The sequence below is a fragment of the Miniopterus schreibersii genome (genome assembly GCF_964146895.1).
Source record: "Miniopterus schreibersii genome assembly, chromosome: 4".
Classification (NCBI taxonomy): Eukaryota; Metazoa; Chordata; class Mammalia; order Chiroptera; family Miniopteridae; genus Miniopterus; species Miniopterus schreibersii.
Window position 1 is genome coordinate 86,740,359 of NC_138105.1, and position 23,609 is coordinate 86,763,967.

The window sequence follows — 23,609 nt, forward strand, 5'->3', positions numbered from 1 at the left end:
TCTTGAAGCTACACTGTCCAATAAAGTAGACACCAGCCATGCATGGCTACTGAGCGCTTGAAATGTGATGAGTCCAAGTTGAGATGTGTCATAAAATACATGATTTCCAAGACTTAGCATAAAAAAGTAATATACCTTATTAATTTTTATGGTGATTACATGTGGAGGTGATAATATTTTAGATATATGGGTTAAATGAAATGTATTCTTAAAATTAATTTTACTTATTTTTGCCTTTTTTAGTGCCTACTGGAAAATTTTAAGTACATATTTGGCTCATATTAGGTTCCCACCAAACAGTGTTGCTTTAGAATTTCATACAGAATTTTTATACCTATTCATGACTCCAGTTACTATTTACTTCCACTTTATACCCTAGTTAGGATAATCTCCGTCTACTAACAACCAACACTTATCCAGAACTTTCCTACCCCAGGGCTTTTGCTCTCGCTTCTCACTCTCCCCAGGAGGCTCACTCTCCCGGACCTTGTCACGTCTGACTCCTTTTTCAACTTTCTGATCTTTTCTCCAATGCCCTCCCTCTACAGAGGCCTGCTCTGACCACAGGTTGATCACATCAGCCTGTTCTACTATCTTTAGAGCTCTTGTTGATATCGCCCACCTTCCCAACTAGACTGTGAGCGGCATGAGAAACTCTACTGTGTTTGCCTATTTCCTGCCCTCAGAACAGTACCCAGCTCACAGCTGGCCCACAGTAAATATTTCCTGAATGGCTAAATGCATTAGCCTTAAATATGATTGAGACCGGTCTCTATTCTCAGGGAGCACGGGATTTAGTGGGTCCCAAGGACAAATATGTCTGCAAATGGAGTCGTCATATTACCGCCATGAGCCTTTTGTTGCGTTTCGCTGCGCGTGGTGCTAAGGAAATAACCCAAAAAAACAAGATAACCTCAAAGCTTAGACTTGTTGTTTACCCATAGTGGCAGATGGCTGTTGAGAAGGCTGCTTCCTTGTGCTCTTCTGTTTTTAAAAAATAGATTAAACATTCCAAAGACTGTGATTATGGGCAGGATCAGGGCATATATTTCTAGCTGTGGAAGACCCTAAGTGAAAAGGTGGTTTGAGTCCAAAGGGCACGTTTTCAGAGACTTTTAAGGGGAGATTGACCTCTTCATACATCGCTAGATTACAGTGTGGTTGTAGACCACTGTGTGGAGCAGATGCTCATTTTTGTTTGCATATGTCCTATAAATGTGTGTGGGAAAGACAAATGCATTCCAGATGGTTAACCTTGACTGCCTCAGGGTTGTGGAGAAGGGTAGGATAATAACACGCTATAATATTTACTTTATAGACTTCCATATTGTTTTATTTCTTGCAGTGACCATGGATAGATTTTTGTACTTTAAAAAATGAATAAAGTAGATTTTAGAAAGAAAATTTTAAAAAGAAAATACCAGGAAGCTTCCCTGTATTTGATAGGAGGTACTTCTCACATCTCAACTTTTTTAAAAAATCTCAGTTCTGTGCTACTAAAGCACAGGCCAGCAACCAATCTGAGTATCAAAAAATAAGAGGTAAAACTGATCTCACTTCTGGAGAATTTGATGATGTCATGGCTCCCTGAATGCCAACCAAGTGCACTAATATGCCACAACTCTCTTGCCATAGGACCTCCTTAACCTCTTTCGTTGAGAGGGTACCCTTTATTGAAGGCATCTATTATGAACAACATAATTACATTTCCCATTTTGTTTTCTACTCAACCCTCAAAAGTAGGCCTTATTGTCCTCACTTACCAGATGTAGAAATTGAAGTCCAGGGAGGTTAGGTGAATTGCCCAAGGTCACGGCGCTAGTTAGAGGCAGAGCTCAACTTTAAACGTAGTCCTTTCTGACCTTTTTCCTAATTCACCACCATTTGCTGTCTCTTTCTGAGGGATTCGGTGTAATGAAGTGTTTTGCAGCTGGTTCCACAGATGAATTAAACTCTATTCTCAATGGAAGGTTAATTCTAGGCACCTGTGAAAGGCTTTGATCTCTAAAAGCTTTTCCCTAACTGGCCTTCCATGGAGCCTGATAGTCCACAAATAGAATCAGTCCTATTGGGTAACATCCCCTGGGATCCACTCTCCAAAGACAAGAACAAGGACCCTTAGAAATGGGTAACATGTACATCATTATAAATCATGAAGACCACCTGTGAATTAGTTATCAAGGAAATACAATCTAAAAAGCCTCCAAATGAATGAAACATGGGGACCATAAGATTTGATGGGGGTGTGGTGAAGGAATAGTTATAGACCAGAGTCAGGAACTTGCTACAAGGCTGTCATTGTGGGACTGTGGACAACTAAGCAACCCAGAGAGGCCAGATGTAGGAAAGAAAGGTGCCACTAAAGGTATACATCACCATCCAGGTCAGGCCTGAGCTCAATTACTGAGTTTATAAGGCTATGGATAGGCCCAAAGCAGAGAAAACTGGCACATGTCTGGCTGGTTTCCTGTAGACTACACTACCCATCCCAGGTTCAAGTTCTACAAATGCTGCTGTTTCTCACAAGATCCCTGGGACATAGGAAGCCATGGCTCAATGAGTGGAAATCATCACCCCATCAAGAAGACTATTCAAAGAGCATGTTCTCCTAGGAGTCTGCTCAGAGTGTCCTCAGTCATTGAGGGCCAAGAAGTGGATTCTGGATATTTAGGGGGTTGTTTTACAAAACTAATGTATCTTACCTAGTAATGGATTTCTGGAAGCAACCTGGACAATAATATTATTTCCTCTCTTTTTAAATGGGATATGCATTTTCTTCCCACAGAAAAAGCGCACGTTGAAGGGCTCCATTGAACTCTCCAGAATCAAATGTGTCGAGATTGTGAAAAGTGACATTAGCATCCCCTGCCACTATAAGTATCCTTTTCAGGTAAGTCTATCATGCCCTAGGGCACTAGTTCCTCATACCTTATATGACGGCTGAAGTCCTCAGTCATTGTAAGAGAAGGTGAGGATGACTTTGGTCTAGGATTACAACTTAGGCAGAGCCCAGAAGAAAGCTGCTGTGTTCTTTCAATCAATTGTGCAATTCTCAACCATTCAACAAAGATGAAGCACAAAACCTCTTAAAAGTTGTCATTCCTCATTCCCCTTTCCTTCATGTCTTCCCTACCTTAAAAAAATTCCTAATTGCTTTGCCCCTGGGGGGAGGAAAAAAAAAACTACCAAGGGCCCCAAGCCTAATGTTGTTTAAGTGCAGTTTACTCATGACTTGGGATGACTGATTGCAATTCTTGGTTAGAAATTGCTTGGGGCTCTGGGGTTAAAAAGAATCAGATTTTACTATCTGAGAACTATCTGGAGTTATGCTGTCCAATACAGTAGCCACTAGCCACACGTGGATGCTTAAAGTTAAATGTGAATTCATTTAAGTTAAACAATATTAAAAATTCAGCTCTGAGTCATATTAAGACACATTGAATGAATGAGCAATTCACATGTTCAATAGCCAAACATGGCTAGTAGCTACTGGATCGGACAGCACAGATGATAGAATTGCCATCCCTGCAGAAAGTTCTATTGGACAGAGCTAGTGGAGAGCATCTTTAGTCTTTAGGTTGTGACATTGTCTAAATCTTATTACCACTCTTGGCATTGTGGCTCTTGAGGAGTGGACAGCTCCTTGGGCATCCTAGCGTTTCATTCTTGCTTGACGACATGAGTAACATAGAAAAAGGACATTTTTCCTACTAGAAAGGTGACTTCCATGGGTTGGAATTTTTAGAGCTGAAAGTAAAAGGAATAACATGTATTTTCCTGTCGTTAAAATTCCAATTAGAAATGCATGCATGAAAAAAACTGATGAAATTCAAAGAAGTTCTGTGATCTAGTTAACAGTATTGGCCCAGCGTTAATTTTCTGCTTTTGAAAATGTGCTGTGGTTATGTAAAAGGTTGTCATTGGGGAAAGGTAGGTACAAAGTATATAGGAACTCTGTACTATTTTTGGAACTTTTTGGGTGTCTTACATTATTTCAAAATGAGTCCTTAAAATTCCATTTAAACGTTTGTCATCGAATATCTTACTCTTTTATATGCCAGGTAGATTTTCTTTTCTGAAAAATGAACATGAGAAATAAAGGTGCTATCAACAGGAGAACCCTCTCCAGCTGTTTTAATTTAGTGATGGCTTACTTTTGACCAGTAGCTTAAGCTGTGGAGGTTCACTCTGTCTCTGCACAGCACCCAAACATCTGCATGAAAGAGCACTGGTCCCCAATCACCCAGAGTTTGCCTTTTTGAAAACAAACACCGAGACCCCACTCTTGGCTCAGTAAGCCAGATGGGCCTACTGTCAGTTATCCATCTCCAGACACACTGCTCACCTTGATCTCTGTGTGTGTCTCCAGGTTGTGCACGACAACTACCTCCTCTATGTGTTTGCTCCAGACCGTGAGAGCCGGCAGCGTTGGGTGTTGGCTCTTAAAGAAGGTAATTAATCTCCTGTGTGACTGAGTCCTCAGATCCCTTGATCCTGTAGTGGGCTTGGGTTCTACAGTAGAATAAAGGGCAGCTGGTGGTCAAACATTTCTCCCATTTAGCGTTGATGGAAGGTCTCAACCTTTCACTCTGGTTGCAAGTCCAGGGTCAGCCAAGTCCAGCCACCTCTTGTTTTTGTAAGGCTCCAAGCTAAGGATGTTTTGATTTTTGATTTTTAATGGTTCCATTTTAAAGAGTTATGTAAGTACCTACATAATATATCTATTTTACCTACTGGTGTACAGCCTAAAATATTTACTCTCTGGCCCTTTAAGAAAAAGCTTGCTGACTCCTGCTATGGTGTGAAGAATAAAAGTGTGGACCCTCCATTTAGATGACCCAGGTTTGAGTCCTGGCTCTGCCACTCACTAGTCATGTGTGCTTGGGCAATTTCCTCAACTGCTCTGTGTTTCAGTTTCCCCATCTATTTTTAAAAGAGGGTGTAGGAGGGAATAAAAATAGTGTCTGCCTCCAGAACTGCTGTGAGTAAAGCCCTTGGAACTAGCCTGGCCCACAGTCAGCACCCAATAAATGTTAACTAGCTTTACATGTTTTCAGATCATCAGTGAGGGTATTTCTTAAAGCTCATTTTTCTGAAAGCACAATTAGAACCAGCACAGCGTTTAGGTCCACGGGATGTAGAGCCAGGCTGCTAAGGTGAGAATCCCAGCTCTGCCAATTATTAGTGTGTGACCTTGAGCAAGGTCCTTGACCTTTTTTGGTGTCTCCGTCACCTCAGCTGTGATTTCTGACTGGTAAACATTCATAAAGTTATTGTGAGAATTAATGGGCTAGGTCATGTCAGACACACAAGGACAATACTGAAAGGAAGTACTCAATTGGTATTATGATTATTTCTATTTCGCCTGAAGCCTTGGATTTGCAGGAGAACTGGGTTCAAATATTAATCTGTCTCTAAGTAGCTATGAGGACTTAGGGTAAACAAGCCATTTGAAATCAAAGGAGCCACAATGTTCCTATCTGAAAAGTGAGAATAAAAATGCAAGTCTTATTTTCTTCCAAGGTTATTGTAAGTCTCAAATGGACCATTTGAGCACATTGTCAAGTGCTAGGCAAACTGGAAAGTGCTCTCAAGTACAACTAAGTCACGGGGCACAGAACAAACACAAAAATAATCTAAAGGGCTCCAACAACGATCATTGGCCATTCTCCTTCTGTGCGAGGTTTTTTACTCAGGATGCTAAAACTAGAAGGAGCATTAAAGAGAATCTGTCCAGTTCTCTGGCTTTTATACTGTTTTTTCTCAGCAGTAGAGTCTTTTTTTTTTTTCCTACCATAACCTTACTTTAAAGCCACAAATCTAGAAGGGATAAAAGCAAAGTTGCTGTGGTTGGAGGTGGGAGATGAAAAGGGGGAACCCCACCTACTCAGTCTTCCCATTACCCTAAGGCACTTCTGTGGGGCCCACTGATCCAGTCTAACCACCTCATTGCACAGTCGGGAACCTGAGGCTCAGACGAGGGTTTTGCCCAACCTAAGGACACACAACTAATCCAAGGCAGAGCCAGACGAGAACCCGGATCTGCTGATGCCTAAGTCCAAAGTGCCTTCCTGAGTACATATATTTGCTGGGGGAAAGGGCCATTCATTTTTCTGACTATTCTGAGTACTGTGCACTCAAGTTTACCCAGCTGGGTCCAATCTCAAGGAGTTATCAAGTAGGTGGCCCTTGATAGACTGATCTGTAAATAACTCTTCTGCTGGTGCCAACCCCTTTCAGAAACAAGGAACAATAACAGTTTGGTGCCCAAGTACCATCCTAATTTCTGGATGGATGGGAGGTGGAGGTGCTGTGCTCAGCTGGAGAAGCTTGCAGTGGGCTGTGCCCAGTACGACCCAACCAAGAACGGTAAGACCCTGAGAATTCCCTTTCTTCTTTGTAAAATGAATGACCTCTCTACTAGTAGGAAGTAAAGCTCTCAGCTTCCCATCATCAGGGGTGTCAAAGACTGAATGTTGGGAATCATCTGCCTCCGCTACCAGTCTGTTGATTTATTTATTTATTTATTTTTCATCTTTACACCTCCTCGCTACTCAAAGCATGGTCCTTGGACCAGCAGCGTCAACATCACCTGAGAGCTAGTTAGAAATGCAAATTCTCTGGCCCCATCCCAGGTCTTCTGGATCAGAATTTGTATTTTCACAAGCTCCCCAGGAGATTTGTGTGCACAGTAATTTTGAGAAGCACTGCTATAACCTTCAAGTTAGGAAATTTGAACGGCATGGTCTACTTAGATCTTAAGTTGTAGGGACAGCCTTAAGAGGTATATAATATACATTTTTTACGGTCACCACATCACATAAGTGTTTAATCACACAAGTTCAACTCTATACACTTGGAGGGGAAAGAAAGGAAAAACAAAACAACTGCTTATTTTGCTCCCTGGCTTCTCCCCACCTACCCTTCAAACTTGCCCTTGACCTCCACAACCTCAGAGAAAAAGAGGCCACAGCCTACGTGCAAAGTGAAAACAAAAGTTGCCTCTTGGTCTTTGAGGTCAAGGGCTCAGGCCCTGGGGATTGGAGTGCACCTCAGTTTTACCTTATGTGATGATTTTGGGACCTGAACTCCCAACGAAGTGCAGCTCCACTGTGACCCACTTTTATATGCAATATGTCCCCATTCCTCTTAACCATCTAGGGTAGCCAATGTGATGTTAAAGGAAGAAAAGACTTGAGCAGTTGAGTATGCTCAAGGTCTCACAGCTAGGATGTGCTCTGCAGAGCCATTGCTGAATACGGACGATGGATAGATTATGTGGATTTGGGGCTCCCATTCCCCTCTCTTCTCAACCCCTCTTACCCTAACTACCTTTACTCATCGGTCGGTTTCTTTTTCTGCACTGAAACCTTTTACCTCAGGTTGACAGCCCAAGGCGGATGTGTTAAATGTAACACATGGCTGGGTTTTCCGTGGCTTCCTGAGTCATAGCCCCTTTTAGTACTACTTTAAAAACTGCCGCTTCTCACCCTCCACCTTGGAAGAGAAAGTTCAAGGTTACCAGCCCCTTGGCCCAGAAGAATGCTATTTATCTAATTTTAGAAGCCAATGATCCTCTGCATTAGCCCTGTTGACCATACTCGCGAAGACGGGTATTTAATGAGAAGGAAATGGAAGGTTTTATATGGGTGGAATCGACCACAGTGACAGGGTGTCGTGCACTGGCCTCAGTGAGTGAAAACCCTTTCCAAAGCCAGAAATCTGGTCTCCAAATTCCTGCCAGCACCTTGCTGTGGGCCTGCAGATGAGTCACTTGGCCACTAAGGACCCTAACATCTTCATCTCTGAAATGGTCAGGAAAGTTTTAAGGGGCCTAAGATGAAATATTTGCTAAGCTCCCTGCCAGCTTTGAAATTCTTTGAGTCTGTCTTTCCATGTTCTGTTTCCACCATGCATGTCACAGCTGTTCCCCTTCAGGGTTCGCAGTCTTTCCTTCCACTGAGTGGTGGACACATGACCAAGGGGTGAGGACCACCTGCATGACTCACCAGATGACACTTAAGGAGGCTGGTCATGCTGAGTGTCTCCCCACATGAACCCAGGGCCTAACCACTGGACACTCACTTTGCCAATGGTCCTGCTTCTGCATTGTCACCTACAACAACGTCCCAATCTGAGCAGGCACCCATTCTACTCTTTCTGACTTGTTTTAAATACTCTTGTGCACCGCAGCTTTGACAGAATTGAGGGCACACCACGCTGTGCACACAGCACATGATCATTGGCTCTGGGCACACGTACAGGGCAGGGTCCAAGACCACAAATCTCTGGGGTGAAAAAACACTTGAGGGTGAGTCCCAGCCCTATCGCTTTCTTGCTATGTTACTTAACCTATCTGAGTCTCTGAGCCAGTTTCCTCATCTGTAAAATGGGGCCAATGATAATAAATAGCTACTTTGTGGGGTTGTGGGAGACTCGGGGCATGCAAAGCTCTTGGCACAGCTGTGGGCACTTCCTGAGCTCGTGATGAATGGAGTTGCGTCTACTAGCCTTCCTTATCTGTGGACAGAAGAATGAAGCTCTACCCAGCCCACAGAAACACTTATTTCTGCAGCCAGAACTGGCCCTGATCTCACCACATACCAGCTTCACACAGAAGGCCAGGAAGGAAGGGGAGAGCAAGGCCAGGGGACAGAGAGGCCAGTCCCAGAATGTTCAGGGCCAGAAGGGGCCCAAGGCCACACAGCTGGTGTGTGGTGGAGCCAGGGGTAAATGCCAGTCTCCTGGCTCCAAGTTCAGGGCTGAATAGGAAGCATACTTCCTATTACGTTGTTTTCCTTCTTCTCTGTGAATTGCATACCCAATACCCCACCCTGCCCTTGCCCAAGGACTTAGCCCAAGGGCTGGGCCCCAGGGTCACTGTGCGAACCTCCTTACCACGTCCCTGGCATGGGCTGGTCATTCAAGTCAGCCTCAGGCAGGGATGAGCCACTCAGCCCCTGATGCAGCCCAGTCCCTTCTCTGATGGTTGAAGAAATCTTTGAATTGAGCAGAAGCCTGGGCACCGCCTCCTGTGTGACCCCAGACCCCCATGCTTGGTCCATTGACTCCGGGCCTGACTTTTCAGTGCATCAAAGGAGAAATACTGAGAGACAGAGGTGAAGAGATGAAAGGAAAGGGACAGGAAAAAGGAGAAAGAGAAGCGAGGAGAAAGGAGGCCAGAAGGAATAGAGAGAGGAGAGATAAAGGGCTTTGCTGTGCGCTGTTCGGAGGAGGCCGCATCAACACATATTCAGACACCTCAGGGTAACAAAGTGGATTTCACACTGACCGCCCCCTCAGCCACCCCCCCCAAGCCCACAGCAGCATCAGGAAGCCAGTGAGTCACTGTCCCCTTGCGTCACCCATTCCCACTCCCGGGTTTAGCAGGTGGCAGGGGCCATCGAGGAAGTCTCCAGGCCTACAGGGCAGGGCACAAGCCTAGTCCCTCTGCCACAACCTTGGGATTGGGATTAGGCTTTGACTGGGAATACAGAAAAAGAGGCCCAGATATCGGCTTCGGAGAAATCCTGGTGTCTCCTAGAAAGCAACATCAGGAGCCCGCAGGCTCAGGGAGATGCCACAGAGGCTCTGACAGGGTCTGTTTTTGTCTCTCTGCACCTCACAGTCTCCTCCTGGCCCCTTTCTCCCGCTGTGCTCCTCAGGGCTCCTTTTTCTCGGAAAAGCCCCCAACTGCTCACCTCCGGTTGGGGATGTTCAGTTTCAGGCTCATTTTCTTTTTCTGTTTGTCTTGTTTCAGCTTCAAAGAAGCCTCTTCCTCCCACTCCCGAGGATAACAGGGTGAGTGGGCGCTCAGGCGCCGGGCGCGGGTGGGCGCGGGCTCCCGGCCGGCCTGTCCGCTCGCGTTTCCCTGCCTGCCCGGGCCTCTCAGGCCCTCTGCGGTGCACTAGGCTGTGGGGACTCACTGAACTCCGCGCACTGTGTTTCTTGGGCCTGGATGGTCTCATGGGTCTGTCTACGTAAAAGGACCACTCAGCTGCTAACTCTTCACCTCGCTTTATCCGCTCAATAAACACGTACTGTATCAAATTGTGTGTCCAGTCACGCGACCACTTGGGAGTATTGTAACAGCTCACATCCATGTAAAACTGCAAATTTACCATACGTAAAACATCTACTCTATGGAAAATTGCATAGTCATTCTCCATAAAGGCACTTTGGAAGCGTACATTTGATAATACTTTATATTTTTCAAAGCACTCCCATATTTTTACTATCTATCTCAAAACTCACTATCAGTTCTAGCCACTTAGAGAGAGTTTTATTCTCTTTTTAAAGCTTAGGAAATCAAGTCCCAAAGGACGTTTGGGGACTCTCCCGAGGCCATTCAGGCACTTAAGGGTCAAACCAGGAGGCTGCAGAGTTTCTGGTGGGGTGGTCTCTAATTCGAGTGGTAGTTCCCAAAGTCTGGTCCATGGACCAGCAGCAGCAGCATCACCTGGGAGCTTGTTAGAAATGCAGATTCTCAGGCCCCACCCCAGACCTACTGCATCCACAACTCCGGGGAAGGACACCGGCAATCTGTATTTTAATAAAGCTCCAGGTGGGTCTGAGGCACACTGAAGCTTGAGAAACGCGGGCCTAAAACACTGACTTACAAGACAGGTGATAGGGAGTCAACTCTGGGGAAGCTATTTAGTCAAGAAGACAAAAGAAGAAAAAAATGGTCAGTCCTGCCCTTATGGTCTTATCAACACCAAACACCGCATGTTAGTAACTGCCCTTGAATTCCAGAACCTACTGACTCTGCTTCCTGGCTTCTTCCTGCAGAATGAGCTCTGCTGTCTTTCCTCCAGCCAATACTGTGACATTTCAAAAACTGGCAGTTTTCCCATAAGAGAAGTTCTAAATCACTCAAAACCTCAGGCTGGTTTTTAGATCTGTCATCAGCCAAATCCCTCAGAACAGGAAAGAAGTGTGCTTAAGCTGTAACCGAAAATGAGCTCTTTTCCCTTTTTTCTAGTTGATCTTTGAATTAATATTTCACCCCATCTCTTGAAGACATGGTTTGGAATCTCACCACCCCAGCAACGCAGACGGTCCCCCCCACAGTCTCATCTAAACTCACACCTCTGCACCTTAAGCCAGTTTGACCTTGTCTTATTTCCCCTGTCAATGAAGGTGAAGGCCAGAAAACACTGCCCGCCCATCTCTCCTAGGATTCTGCCATTTGGGTCTTGAAGACTTCCCGGAGGAGCAGCGTCCATGCTATTTTAGCCCTCTGACCACAGGGCCTTTGCAATCATTGTTTTAGTTTCAACCACACATCTAAATCCACTGCAACATTTCTCACCTTGAGCCAATTGAATTTATTTCTCCCTTCACTTTTGTGCTCTGTCCCCTAATGGGTGACGGGATCTTGAATGGGCACCTAGAGATGCTATATGTATTTTTAATCCAGTCTGAGCTAATAGGCCTGATGCTCTGTGTGAGAGAGACTGTGGAACAGTCATATCCCTCCTTTAGCTTCAGGTGCCCTTGAACACAACTCCTTTTCTTAGGGTGAAAGTCTCAGGCCCATCAACTCTTGTTCATAAAACCCAATGTACCACCTCACAAACTCCACAAATATCTAGGCTTCAAATTCCAATCTGGGTTCAGCTGGGATCACATACTATATCAGTGTGGCAAGTCTTTCTTTCTTTTCTTTTTAAGCCTTAGTATTTTTATGCTATCAAATGCTTCAGCTACTCAGAGAACTTGACTTTTATAACAACAAACCTTGTTCTAGCCAATAATGGCAATCTCTTCCCTTATTTACTCTCTCACTAAATCTGCCAACCGCAGCAGGTGTGCCCATCCTGAACTTGTTGGCCTTACAATCTCTTCTTCACGTCCTCAGTATCTCATCCTAAGAAAGGCACTAAGGAAGTAGAGAAATAGGCAACAGAGCCCACAAGAGAAAGAAGGGAGCCCATGTGCTATAGTGGAAAGAGCATTAAGACTAATTCAAGTACTAAACTGAGCCACATCCATTTCTCCATCTGGGCCTCAGTTTCCCCATTCTAAACAAAAGAGTAGATTAAACGAGCTCTCAGAGGAATTCCAGCCTATGGATCTGGACAAACCCACAAGTCAAGTCAGAAAAGTATGGACTCAATGATTTAGTGTTGACCGTGTCATCTTTGCCAAGAATGTGATGCTTCTGGCAGAGAGGTTGCAACATGTGACAAGGAACAAATAGAGAAATCAGCAGACTTTTGTGAAGTGCATGCGGCTGCTTGGAATTCACTTGGGTCAGAATTTACCTCGTAGAATGAGAGGGGTGATGAGTTCCAGGTATTGAATTTCTTTATGTCATATTAACACCAAAATCCTAACACATGAAGAAAGCCAACTAGAGGAAGGCAGTTGTCTCAGAGAACATCCCAGTGGCTTATAGGAACCAGTGTTTGACCTGGCTCCCACCCAGGAGCAAGTTATGGCTCAGGGACTGGCTGACCTCGCCCTGCAGTTTCCCTCCTTTCTGCATCTGTGCTTGATTTTGCCGTCTCCCCCCAGCGATCACTTCACGAGCCTGAAGAAACCCTGGTCATCGCCCTGTATGACTACCAAACGAGCGATCCCCAGGAACTGGCCCTGCAGCGCAATGAGGAATACTACCTGCTGGACAGCTCCGAGATTCACTGGTGGCGAGTTCAAGACAAGAACGGGTAAGGGTCTTTGTGGTCACCGTCCAGCCTTCGGGGTGAGGTGGGAGCAGGCCCTGGGGGACTTGCCCTGCCTCTTCCAGCATGACCACTGCACTGAGTTAGGAGAGGGAGCAGAGGCAGAGGCAGGAAGAAGTCGCTGAGAGGTGTCTTTCCACTTCTCAGAAGCAGCTGGGAGGCAGTCACTTGCTCTGCTTGCGCCCTGTGCCCCATCCAGCCCCCCCAGCCCCCAAACATCTAAAACTCTCCTGCGTTTTTTCTACTGGCATCCACCGTTTGGGAGATCAGCAGTTTGTTCCACAAAGAAGCGCTATTGTGTGCACACTGGGAGGCTGTATCAGAAACAGGTTCAAGACCGCCTGGCTCTCCCCAGACACCAGAGGAACTTACTCAGAAATCCATCCCCTCAATCAACTGACATTTTTTTAGCGCCTGAGGTGCCAGGAAATTTCTTCTAGGTCTCACTTTCCCAAATGACAGTTTACCCTTTGTTCAGTGGCCTGTGGAAAGGCTCAACTCTGCACTTCGCAGGGCTTTGAAGAGGACACCCCAGAGGCCAATGGGTGCATGGAAATTTCCCCCATTTGCTTTGTAATCGTGTGGCACAGTGGAAAGTACACAAGGTGGCAAGACAGAGGGTTGGACTTGAGTATCAGCGGCTCTTCTTGCATAGGGCTTTGCAAACGTCTCTTAATCTCTGTGAATGCATTTCCTTATCTGTAAAATACAGATAATAACATCAGTTTTATTTATGGATTTGAGAGAGAGAGAGGGAAAGAGAGAGAGAGAGATTTGTTGTTCCACGTATTTATGCATTCATTGGTTGATTCTTGTATGTGCCCTGGTGGGGGATTGAACCTACAACCTTGGCGTATCAGGGCGATGCTCCAACCAACTGAGCCACCTGGCCAGCGCTGATAATATCAGCTTTGACTGTCTCATAATGTTGAGAAAAATCAGTGAGATGTTGAAAGTGACAGGGCTTTGTAAATTCTATATCAGCGAACAAGTGAAGAGAACAACCATCATTTGTGTAGATAACCCAGCTTTGGCTGGCATATTAAAACACATTCTATCTGAAAGCAAAAATAGAATTTGACCTATTAATATAACTGTAAACATATGGTGTGACAAAAAAAAACAACAACAACCAACGCAGCTATAATTAAGGGGAATTCCCAAAGAGAGATATAAAAGGAATAGCAAATTTCACACCAAGATGACTCCCATCCATTGGCACTGACGGCCTTGCGCACTGTGTTAAGGAGGATTCTGAGGCTGGATGTCCAGTTCTTCAAAGAAAGCATGTCGTGGTTGACTAGCAGTGTCAGCCACGGGCAGGAGAAACGAGACAGCCATCCCATATTTGACATCCTCGCTTCCTTCAAACCTCAAAACAATTCTGTGAAATAGATGGCACATTCCCATCATCGTAACCACTGGATTGAAATATGGCAAAACACTCTATGGAGTGAAGAGCGAGACGCCATCAGGCATCGTGTGATAGACCGGCCGGGTCTGGAGGGATTTTCCGTGGCATCTAGTTTAGGCTCCTCATTACAGGCGCAGTCAGGCTGGGCGGGAAGGGACACAGTTCCCACCCTGCGGTGTTAAACGGCTTTGAAGAGTAACCTGTGAAGTATTTCAGCGCGCTTATGAGGCCCTTAACCTATGTCTTAGTTTATGCCCAACTATTTATTCCTGCTCAAAAGGGACTCCCACCCCCAGATCCAACATGACTGTTTCCTTTTTTTATCACGTTTTACCTTTTATGTCTGAAGGGGCTTAATTAACAACAAATATTCGGGGGGCCTAGGATGAAAACTTACGATGCTGACTGGCAGGATCTTGTGGCACCTGCGGTTGGATAGTAATTTTTGATATTTTAATTATCTTGGTTTCCTGACCATAAAATAATAGCATGAAAGTGGAAAAAGTACTGATTACCACACATAAGAAAACGTTTCCTTTTAGAAAACGGAGACCGCACGTTGATCTCTTTTTTTTTTTCCAGTAGAGGGACTTTCACAACGTGGAGAAGAGCAAGCAGCGCTTTAAAAGCAAAATAGCCACGTCTTATTTACTGTGGCTCCTATTTCAGGAGTGACTCCACTGCCCTTAACAGATGAATTATTGTTATTTTCCAGCAATGCTTCTATTCTAAAGCTTTAAAATGTCTTATCAGGAATGCCACAAAATGCGAGACTCTCATCTCCAAGAGACTTCTAGCGAGTAAAACTTACAAAGTGGAGACGTGAAAATTAGTCCTACATTAGTCTAAACACTGATTTCCCTTTTAACAGGCATGAAGGATACGTACCAAGCAGTTATCTGGTGGAAAAGTCTGCAAATAACCTGGAAACCTACGAGTAAGATTTTTATTTATTCTACAAAAATATGGTACTAAGGAGTCCTCTTTAGATCAGAAACAAATTGTTGGCTGATTATAAAATTACCAGGCATTTTCCCTTCCTGACCTGCTTTCTTCTCCCCATACTCTGGTCCCTAAATAACAGTAGAGGAACATTTTGAATAGGAGGCAGAGGGGATGTGTACGCATCTGCCCTTGTATCCAGAGGATGCTTCTCAGATCCCTGTGCAGATTGTACACACGGGCTCAAAGCGTCAACTGATTCGGGCAAGTGCCATCAATGAATGTCACAACTAGGGGGTGACAGTTTGATAGTTGCATAAGCTCAAGGTATTTTCTGACAAGTCACTTATTAATAAGAAAGTCAAAATACCTGGCAGACCACATTTTAACCAAATGATCCACAATAGGGAGGACAGACATCATGTATCTCCTGAAGTGATGCATGGAGGACACATCACTCTCATGATATTCCCGCCCGAACGTGCATAATCTCAACTTAGTCACGAGGAAATAACAGACAAATCCAGAGTACAGGATGTTTTTTAAAAATATGTTTTCATTAATGTCAGAGAGAGGAAGGGAGAGGGAGAGTTGGAAACATCAATGATGAGAGAGTCACTGATCAAGCCCGCAAGCATGTGCCCTGACCGGGAATCGAACCGCGATCTCCTGGATCCTAGGTCGATGCTCAACCGCTGAGCCACGCTGGCCGGGCCAAAGTGAGGGATATTTTATAAAATAATTGTCCTGTGCTCTCAAAAATGTAAACATCATGAAAGATAAGAAAAGCAGAGAAACTGGTCCACATTAAAGGAGACTTAAAGAGATATGGAAAATAAACGCACCAGTAATCCTGGATCAGATCTTTCATCATGGAAAAAAATAGTTACAATACACATTATTGGGACAACTGATAAAGGTTGAACAAGGTCTTAAATTAAATAATAGTATTGTACCAATGTTAAATTTCCCAATTTGGATAATTGTATTATAGTGATATAAGTGTATATTCTATTTCTTCAAAATGCATACTGAAGTTCTTAGGAATAAAAGTCTATTTTCAAATGGTTCAGAAAAAAATATATTTATCCATCCAGAGACACTGTTAAAGCAAATGTAAGCAATTTATTCATCTGGGTGAAGTGTGTATGGGAGTTCTTTTATAGTATCCTATAACTTCTCTATACATTTGAAATTATCTAAAAATAAAAAAATTTTAAGTCCTCACCAAATATATGATACCAGGGTTGAAGAATACTAACTATGAGGACTTTTATTAACTCAGGTGGGTTCTTATTAGTTCAAGTGTGGTCAAGTTATTTGTTGTTGAAATTCAAATTCATGCTACAGTGAAGAGCTATCATTTATTTTTTGAAGGCTCTCTCAGCCTGAGATTCATTTTGATGAAGTACAAGTGAGTAGCCCTCCACCCCTCAGCTAAAAGAGAAATCAGCTCCAAAAATCCTTGAGCAGCAATGAAACCTGTATAAAACATGCTTAAAGAGGATTCTTTTTCTTTTTCTATAGTCAATGCCTTTAGAAAAAAAGGGGGGGGGGCATTTATTTCAAATGATCACCAGGCTGGGATTGTTTGTTTTTGCTTTTAATTAGAATGTCTTAATTTATGATAAAGGAGACAAACCCAAAATTCCAAGGCAATAGGGAATGGTGGAGCCTGGGGCAAATAAAAAAGAAATCTATTCCCCCTCTTGAAGATATTTCTGGCATTAATGATCTTTCATAAATAAATCATTAAAAATTTTTAAATGTCATTGACATGACTTTTCCCTGCTTGCAGGTGGTACAATAAAAGTATCAGCCGAGACAAAGCTGAAAAACTTCTTTTGGACACAGTAAGTCTCCTTAACATGCCTTTTGACTTAAAATAAATTGTGCTGGGTTGTTTTTTTTGTTTTTTCAGCCTTGCTGTGGTTGATGCCAATGTAGTGAAACCATATATTGCATTAACAGTGTTTTTCATGCCTCGTAAAATAATATTCTGGGGATTCACAGAATAAGCATACAGCAGGGTAAGAAATCTGGGGAGGGTCAAAGGTCTTGGTATTGAGAGGCAACCATTGCTGCAGGCGCGGTAGACTTTCGGGCTGTGATGACTGACACGGGGAGCCGCGGGCTGTCTCCCTTGCCCGTTTCTCTGGCAGGGTCAGGGGAGGCCGTGACTCAGATTGTGCCTGGCTGAGCTGTGGGTGCAGAGGAAATACACCGCTGTTTGAACTTATTTTTCATACAACAGTTCTCGAGAGCCATGCAATGTGAGTGGCAGCACTGATCTTACCCAGCCAGGGACATCAGGATTAAGGGACAGAGGGATGAGAAGGGGGAAAGTATGGTGCAGTGGGAAAAGTAGGGTTCTGGTCCCTGCTCTGTCTCTAGCTCAGTGTGTGACTTTGGGGACATCTCATCTTTCTTCTGGGCCTGTTTCTCAATGAGCACAAGATGAGGGTTGGGCTAAATCAGGGATAACAATTTCCCAGCAGTCATACTGCTACTCTTTGCTCCTGTCCTATGTCCAACACGGTTAATCACAGTTCATGGCTTTGAGATCCTTTCAACACAGTCTCCCAACAGCTGCCACTGAGTCATTAGCTCCCAAAGTGAACACTCTCTTCCTGGACCAGAAAATTATTTGTTATCCTAGGGTACTGCCTCTCAACATATCCAGGATGGATCACTTTTCATGGTTTGTTTTTCATTTCCAATTTGTCACAAATTTATATTTTAGAAAATACAATAAAAATAAATTACTAGAAAACATTTAAAAAGAAACAAAGACAAAAATGCAAGTCCAATCTTTTTTTATTATTATTACATTCATTGGACATAAAATTAATCTCTCTGATTGCTATAAAAAGTTTCTAAATGCTTACTCAGTTTCTCTGTCTGGTAGTGGACCAGTAATCATTTGTCAACTGGCACTCATCTGCAAACCACACATTGGTTAGCACTGAGAACAGCACATTTATGGCTCTCGCAGAGAAATCAAAAACATGGAGGTATTGAGAGAAAGCCTCCACAGAGCAATCAATTAATTTATCAGCAAATATGCCTAGAGGAGTGGTTCCCAGACCTATCTGCGCAGTAGAATAGCCTGGGAAACATTTTAAAAACCAGTACCCGGGCCAAACCCCAGATTCATTAAATCAGCATGTCTAGGGTTGGAAGGGCCCAGGAATTAGTCATTTAGAGAAAAATCTCCCCAGCCGAGCCTAATATTCAGACAATGCTAACAACCAGTGCCCAACCCTAGCCTTAGTGAAACCAGTAAACAGTCAGTAATTAATGAGTTAATGAAGGCGTCAGTGTCCTTATGCCAAATGTCAACACTGTCTGCCATTTCACCATATACCATTTCCAGTTACGGCTTGAAAGTATTTCCTAACTTTAAGAATCTTAAACTGCAAACCTCCCCCCAAAATGGAATGAAGCCGGAGTAGCCAACTCACCCTGGCTAGGCCGGGATTATCCTATTTTTAACACTGAGACTCCTTTGTCCCAGGAGCATCCCCAACCCTGCACCAGTCCCAGGCAAATGGACAGTTGGCCACCCAAACCATCCACGATTTGGGACCGTGGTTAGGAGTGAGCCTAAGAGAAGGAAACCTGGGACGCTGTCAGGAAGGGCATGAAAGGCTGTGATGGTGGAGTGATGGTGAATATTGTCAAAGAATAATTTAAAGACATGGAGTTCATCATTAATGTCTATTTACTTTTGCACAAGAAAAACTGATAATAGATTTATTCATTCTATCAGAGAGAAAAAAATACAATATCTGTAAGAGGAAAATGGCAGGGGGAAAAGGAAAGTCCACAGTCTTTTTTGGGAACAGTGAACATGGTTTTTCTTCTTTGGGTTAAGATGCTATTAGCAGGCAGCTAACAAGAGGATGAGGGGAGATGCTCTGCCCTTGGGGAACTTTGCCCTCAACAAAGAGGGCAAGGTTACTTGCTTGTGGATTTTCCAAAAGACTCGGTGTGTCTACCGGTGATGAACGTCATACAGGCAGCCTCTTATGTCTGCTGTCTCACTTCTCAGCCGTCTCACTTGTGGTATGTTTGCAGCACTTCTTTTATTAGACTTCTCGACATAAACTCAGGGACCTTACCATTTTGCTGACTAAGTACTTAGGGGTGCTTGAGACAGGATCTTTGACCTCAGGGAGCTCTGGACTCTACTGGGAAACAAAACAAACTCTGAAGAAAGACTTAGAGGATAATCCCTGCTTTCTTATTTTTTCTATATAAAGTATAAAAGGTAAATTGAGACACCGACAATGTCCCATGAGAGCGAGGGTTCCCCCCCACCCCACCCCAGGCTGCATTGCCCAGGTCAGTGCCCCCTTGCATGGTGGTAATATGAGCAAAGACCCCTCAGGCTCCAGTGTTCTGGGTGGTTGTGACTTCCTCTGAGCCCTTTTCAGGAAGTCAGTGGTGTGGCATGTGCCTCATTTTCAACCAGAGCTCTAGGCCACCTCTGCCCAAACCAGAGTTTCCTGTCACCTTCACCGCCTGTCGCCTACAGCAACTGCAGTGGAGGAAGAGCTCCGAGCGCCCTGTGCTCGGCAGAGCTGGCTGCAAGCCTGACTTCGCCTTTTGCTCATGTCTGTGGCTGACTCTTGTTAACAACTGGTTCCTGCTCTGATTACAAATTTTTGCTTAAAAAAAAAAAAATGATAACAAATGGTTTCTTTGAAAGAACAACAACAAAACGTTCTTAATTAAACGGAAGGGATGCTCTTACTCCCCTCCTCACAAGGCAGTTGGCTAACTCCTGGGCTGTTGGGTCTGTCTCTTCCCCTTTACTGTAGGTTACACGTGCAGACAAAGTCAGCCTCTGTTGAAGTTTTGCTTCTCCCTGCCTTGCGTTTAACGCACCCCATTTCAATGAGGCAAGAGCCAAGCTTCACTATTGGGCAAAAGGGGAGAAATTTTGAAGACAATCTATGCTACACGTAATGGATGTCACAAACATGATGTTGAGAGATAAAGCTGACATATAACATTGTGTACGTTCAAGGTGTACAGCATGATCTGATTCATGTGTATATTGCAAACTGATCACCACAATTAGTTAATACCCATCACCACACAGTTACAAGTTGGTTTTTTCTTATGATAACTTTGAAGATCTACTCTCTCAGCAACATTCAAATACATCATAGCAACTTTCAAACATACAATTCAGTATCATTAACTAGAGTTGCCATGCTATACGTTACATCCCCATGACTTACTTATCTTACAGCTGGAAGTTTATACCTTTTGACCACCTTCATCCAATTCCCCGACTCTCCAACCACCCCCCCCCATCCCAAATTTCAGAAGAGACTCTTGAAACACCCGGCAGAGATAGGAAGAGTTTGGGGAGTTTCACAAAGTTTATGTGGTAAACTATATGTTTGGCAACAATGAACAATATTGTAAGGGCCAACTGTCCCCAGCCTCCCGCCCCCCTCCACAGTCCTGCAGGGTTAGGGCCAAGTTAGAGTAAGCAGGTTACGCTTCTGTGCAGGGTTAAGCCGTCTCATTATTAGTGCTGCTTCGTGAGACAGAGAATCTCCATGAGGACTGTTATGAGCAAGAGCTGCGTGTTTTGCTGAGTCAGTGGAAATCAAGCCTAAATGTCTGTTAAGAATCACATGGCAAGCTTTTGAAAAGTTCAGGTTCCAGGGTCTTGGAGATTCTAGTGCATGGATATGGGGTGGAGTGTGGTCCCCTGTTTGCTGTTGCTATTTTGTTTTGCCTCAGGTAATTGTGATAATCAGCAAAGTTTGGGGCACAGGGGTTTAGGAAGTTAGGCCAGATCAGTGATTCTCAGCCAGAGGTGATTTTGTCTGCCAGGGAACACTTGCTAATGTCTGTCATCTAGTTGTTAGAGGCCAGGGATGCTGCTAAGCATCCGATAAAACAGGAAAGCCTCCTACCACATAGAATTACCGGGCCTAAAATGTCAATGGTGCTGAGGTTGGGATAACCTTGGACTAGACAACCTTTAAATGGCCCTTTCTAACCCTGAGATTCTGGGATTCAAACAATTATCAAGGCCATCTCTAGGTATTATTTTTATGTGTAGACAGCCCACCTTTGGGGTTGTGAGATGGAGGTGCCTGTGTTGTTCTAAATTGTATAATATACTTTGCCCTGCATGCTGCAAGCGTATGCCCACCCCACAAGGCTCCTGTCTCTTTCTGGCCTTCACTCAAGGACCACACTATGTCTAAATCATAAAATAAGTTTTGCAAACATTACCAGCAGAGATTTACAGCTGGATAGGAACAGAGAATTAGACATGAAGTAGTCAAACAAAGCTAAGATTTTAAATTTGCCACCAGGAATAATACACTGGTATATCCATTTGCTTAGACCTATTTTATCAGCACTAGCCAGACTATCAGGAGGAGTAAAGGGTACTTATTGGAGTCTTTCCCTTCTCTCCACTTTCCTCATGCTTCATATTTCTTTCTCCTTTTGCCTTATAACAAAGTCAGTACTTTGGAAGGGCCTCAAAAAGATTTTTTCATTAAGAAACTGATGAAGCTTCCAAGGCGGAAAGCATATGCCCTTGTGGGGGAATGGAGATGTGGCTTCTCACATTTGTGGAGTGGAGGCATCGGGGAGTAGTAGAATGAGCACCGGCTTTGCTCACAGGCCACGTTCAAGGTTCAGATCCCGGGTCTGCCATGTACTGCTTGTGGGTCACGAGAAAGCCTCTCAAGCTCTCTGGCACGCAGTATCCACAGTGGGAAAGGGAAGAGAGTAGCATCCAGACTGCAGTGTGGTAGAGAGGGCTGCGCTGACAATATCTGTAGTGAATCTGGCACCTGACGAGCTCCAAGAGGGCAGAGCTTGTGTGTGTTTGTCTTCATCACCACTTATATCATCACTAGTCTAATCTCTGACCCATGGTAAGGGCTCAAGAGAGAGCTGTTGAATGAATCTATAAAATGGTAGCCATCGTTGCTGAAAGTTGGCTCTATACCGAGCTGGCCTACAGAATTTCCTCCGTTCACAGCCAAGAAAGTGGAGCTGTGTCCATGAGCCTGGTTTCCTGGGGTCACTAACCTTCCATGCTTTCTAACCATTCCAGGACAAAGAAGGGGCCTTCATGGTACGAGACTCCAGGACACCGGGAACATACACCCTGTCTGTCTTCACCAAGGCCATCGTAAGGTGTGGCGCTAACTTGCTCAGCAGGGTGGGGAGAGACAGTCCTGATGGGGGGGGGGGGGGGGCGCGAGGAAAGTGGCACACGGGGCAACGTCAGGCAGAGCCAGAGGTCAAGGGGTCACTGGGAAGGGGGTGTTTTCCCTGACCCCTCTGAGAAATCCAAAGCCAGAGAGAGTAGGGACATAACTGCAGTCACTAAGCTGGAAAGGGACAGAGCTGAGACAGGTGCCAGGTTCTTTTCCTGGTTAGCACCCCTGAGTGCAGAGTTCCAAAGAAAGAAAATACCTGGCCCTGTATTTGATGAGTTTATAATTAATTACACAGAATAATAAAAAAGATACTTCTGGCTGGAAGCGAGATTTTATAAATTCTAGTTCCAGCTCTGCTAATAAAGCTGCCTACCTACCATTTACTGAGTCCGTACTATGTGCAAGAACTTCATAGACTGTGTCCAAGCCTGATAAGCCCTGAAGGCAGGTGTCACTATGCTCCTTTCACAAAGAAGAAACTGAGGCTCAAAGAGCTGCTGGCACCTCCCTGAGGCAATGGAGTCCAAACGGTCAAGCCCCGTCCTGACTCTGCCAGCTGTCGGCAAGACCCTCTCTGTTTGTCTGCCCCTTTTCGGAGCTCAGTTTCCATCTCTGTAAAATGATGTCAAATTCTCTTCTAATTAGAAAGTTAGGAAGAAAAAGCAGTTTGGCAATGACCAAAGTGCAGGCAGAAGTGAGGGAAGAGAGAAAAAGAATTATGAAGGGTCCTCAAGGGATACTTGTTGGAGGGTGAAAGGGTGTGAATAAGGCAAGAGCAGGGTTTAGACAGTTGACAGAGACGAAGGCCACTGCCCAAGGAGGGGAAAGGATGCCCTGCACATCACAGAGGGGCCTGCCTCTGCGACGGTGACAAGAGTGACCTGCAATAAGGTGGGATGGAAGAGAGTTGAGAACCAAAGCTGTGTGGGGGTCCCCAAGACCCCCCCCAGGTTCAGTGATCCACCACGAAAGTTCCCGGGGTCATCACATAGCGGCCCCCGAGGCTAAGATTTATCACAGCCGAAGGATACAAAGCGAAATCAGCAAAGCGGAAAGGTACCTGGGGCAAAATGCAGAGAAAACCAAAAACACAAGCGTCCAAGAGTCCTCTCCCAGTGCGGTCACACCGGACATGCTGAACTCCAGCAGCAAGGGGGAGTGGCACCCACCAGGGAAGCCCATGAGACACTCAGTGCCCACGGCTGTCACTGGGGGCTGGCCATGTAGGAAGCCTCTCTGCCTAGCACGTAGCAAAACTCCAGGCTCCCAGAAGAAAGGCAGGCCCTGGGCATAACCACATTGTTTATACAAACAGTTTAGGCACAGGGGGACGCCCCTATGAGTGAGAGA

At 44.7% G+C, this 23,609-nt stretch overlaps 1 protein-coding gene across 1 annotated transcript in view; it reads left to right on the forward strand.

The window, feature by feature from the left end:
• The window catches only part of ITK (IL2 inducible T cell kinase), a 46,403-nt gene that overhangs the window by 12,565 nt on the left and 10,229 nt on the right, over positions 1-23,609 (forward strand). The window contains exons 2-9 of the mRNA XM_081136326.1: positions 2,786-2,890; positions 4,370-4,451; positions 6,241-6,369; positions 9,761-9,801; positions 12,523-12,674; positions 14,975-15,040; positions 16,844-16,898; positions 22,151-22,233. Coding sequence (XP_080992452.1) covers positions 2,786-2,890; positions 4,370-4,451; positions 6,241-6,369; positions 9,761-9,801; positions 12,523-12,674; positions 14,975-15,040; positions 16,844-16,898; positions 22,151-22,233 — 713 coding nt within the window. The remainder of the gene's footprint in view (positions 1-2,785; positions 2,891-4,369; positions 4,452-6,240; positions 6,370-9,760; positions 9,802-12,522; positions 12,675-14,974; positions 15,041-16,843; positions 16,899-22,150; positions 22,234-23,609) is intronic.